The following is a 1,250-nucleotide window of genomic DNA, read 5'->3' as shown; positions in this document are numbered from 1 at the left end:
TGCCCTGACCAGGAATCGAACCGGTGACCTCTTGGTGCATGGGTTGACGCTCAACCACTAAGCCACACTAGCCAAACTAAATGATGTTTTTATACTATTGTTAGTGATATTTCAAAACTTTTTACTTTAAAATAATTTCAGACCTAAAAAAATGTTGCAATATTAGTACAAAGAATTCTATGTACCCTTTTTCCAGATTCCCTAAATGTTACTATTTTGTTACATTTGCTTTATTATTCCCCTCCCTCTCTCATACCCACACACAGATACACATATAGACACACACATTATTGGTAAGTGGTATTTTTAAAATCTTATTTTTCAATGTTGCTAACACAGAGAAATAAGATTGATGTTTTATACTGACCTTGTAGCTAGTGACTTTGCTAAATTCACTTGTTAATTCCAGTAATGGATTATTTGGTTTTATTACATATGTAATCATGTCATCTGTGAAAAATGATAGCATATGGCTTCCTTTCCAGTCTTCTCCTATTTATTTTTCTTTGTTTCTCTTTTTTTTTTTTTTGGTAGAATTTTATGGTTTTATTAACACAAATACAATGTGTACACAATCTGTCTATTCATTTTCTTCGCTGTGCAGCCTGGCATTGGGATTGGTGACTCTGATGGCCAGCTGGGCTGCTCTTTCCCCAATGGCTTTGCGGTTCTTTGAGGAGACGTTGTGAGCAATCTCAGCACAGTAAGATTTGTTGCATATCAGCAGCACTTCAAGCTCCTTGACGTTGTGGACCAGAAACTTACGAAAGCCACTGGGCAGCATGTGTTTTGTTTTCTTGTTGCTCCCATAACCAATGTTGGGCATCAAGATCTGGCCCTTGAATCTTCTGCACACCCTATTGTTAATATCTCTAGGTTTTGGCCAGTTCTGCTTAATTTTGACATATCGGTCTGACTGGTGCCGGATGAACTTCTTGGTCCTCTTTTTGACAATCTTGGGTTTCACAAGGGGTCTGAGAGCAGCCATGGTGCCGAGTAGAAGATTGCTGCCTCCTATTTATTTTTCTTGACTTATTGCATTGGCTAGGACCTCTGGTAAAGTGTTGAATATAAGTGGTGATAGTGGACATTTTTGTTTTGCTCTCAAACTCATAAGAAAAGTGTTCAATATTTTACTACTAAATTGGATGTTAGCAGTATTTTGTTGGTATTATAGTAAAGGGTATCAACAAAATACCCACAAAACCCATTCGTCATCAAATCAATTTACATAGCAATAAAAAAGAATG

The 1,250-nt window shown here is 37.0% G+C and overlaps 1 protein-coding gene across 1 annotated transcript; it reads right to left on the bottom strand.

Moving 5' to 3' along the window:
• Positions 1–540: 540 nt before the first annotated feature.
• Positions 541–988, bottom strand: LOC118634628 (60S ribosomal protein L32-like). The gene has a single exon (XM_036269303.1). The coding sequence runs from the start codon at positions 986–988 to the stop codon at positions 581–583; it is 408 nt and encodes a 135-aa protein (XP_036125196.1). The 3' UTR covers positions 541–580.
• Between the last annotated feature and the right edge of the window lie 262 nt (positions 989–1,250).

Source organism: Molossus molossus, unplaced genomic scaffold, assembly GCF_014108415.1.
Source record: "Molossus molossus isolate mMolMol1 unplaced genomic scaffold, mMolMol1.p scaffold_m16_p_19, whole genome shotgun sequence".
Lineage (NCBI taxonomy): Eukaryota > Metazoa > Chordata > Mammalia > Chiroptera > Molossidae > Molossus > Molossus molossus.
The sequence above is the reverse complement of the archived record's forward strand: the minus strand, read 5'-3'. Positions and strand labels throughout refer to the sequence as shown.

Excerpts from the sequence above, each read along its gene's own strand:
- LOC118634628 (XM_036269303.1), bottom strand. The coding sequence starts at position 988 with ATGGCTGCTCTCAGACCCCTTGTGAAACCCAAGATTGTCAAAAAGAGG.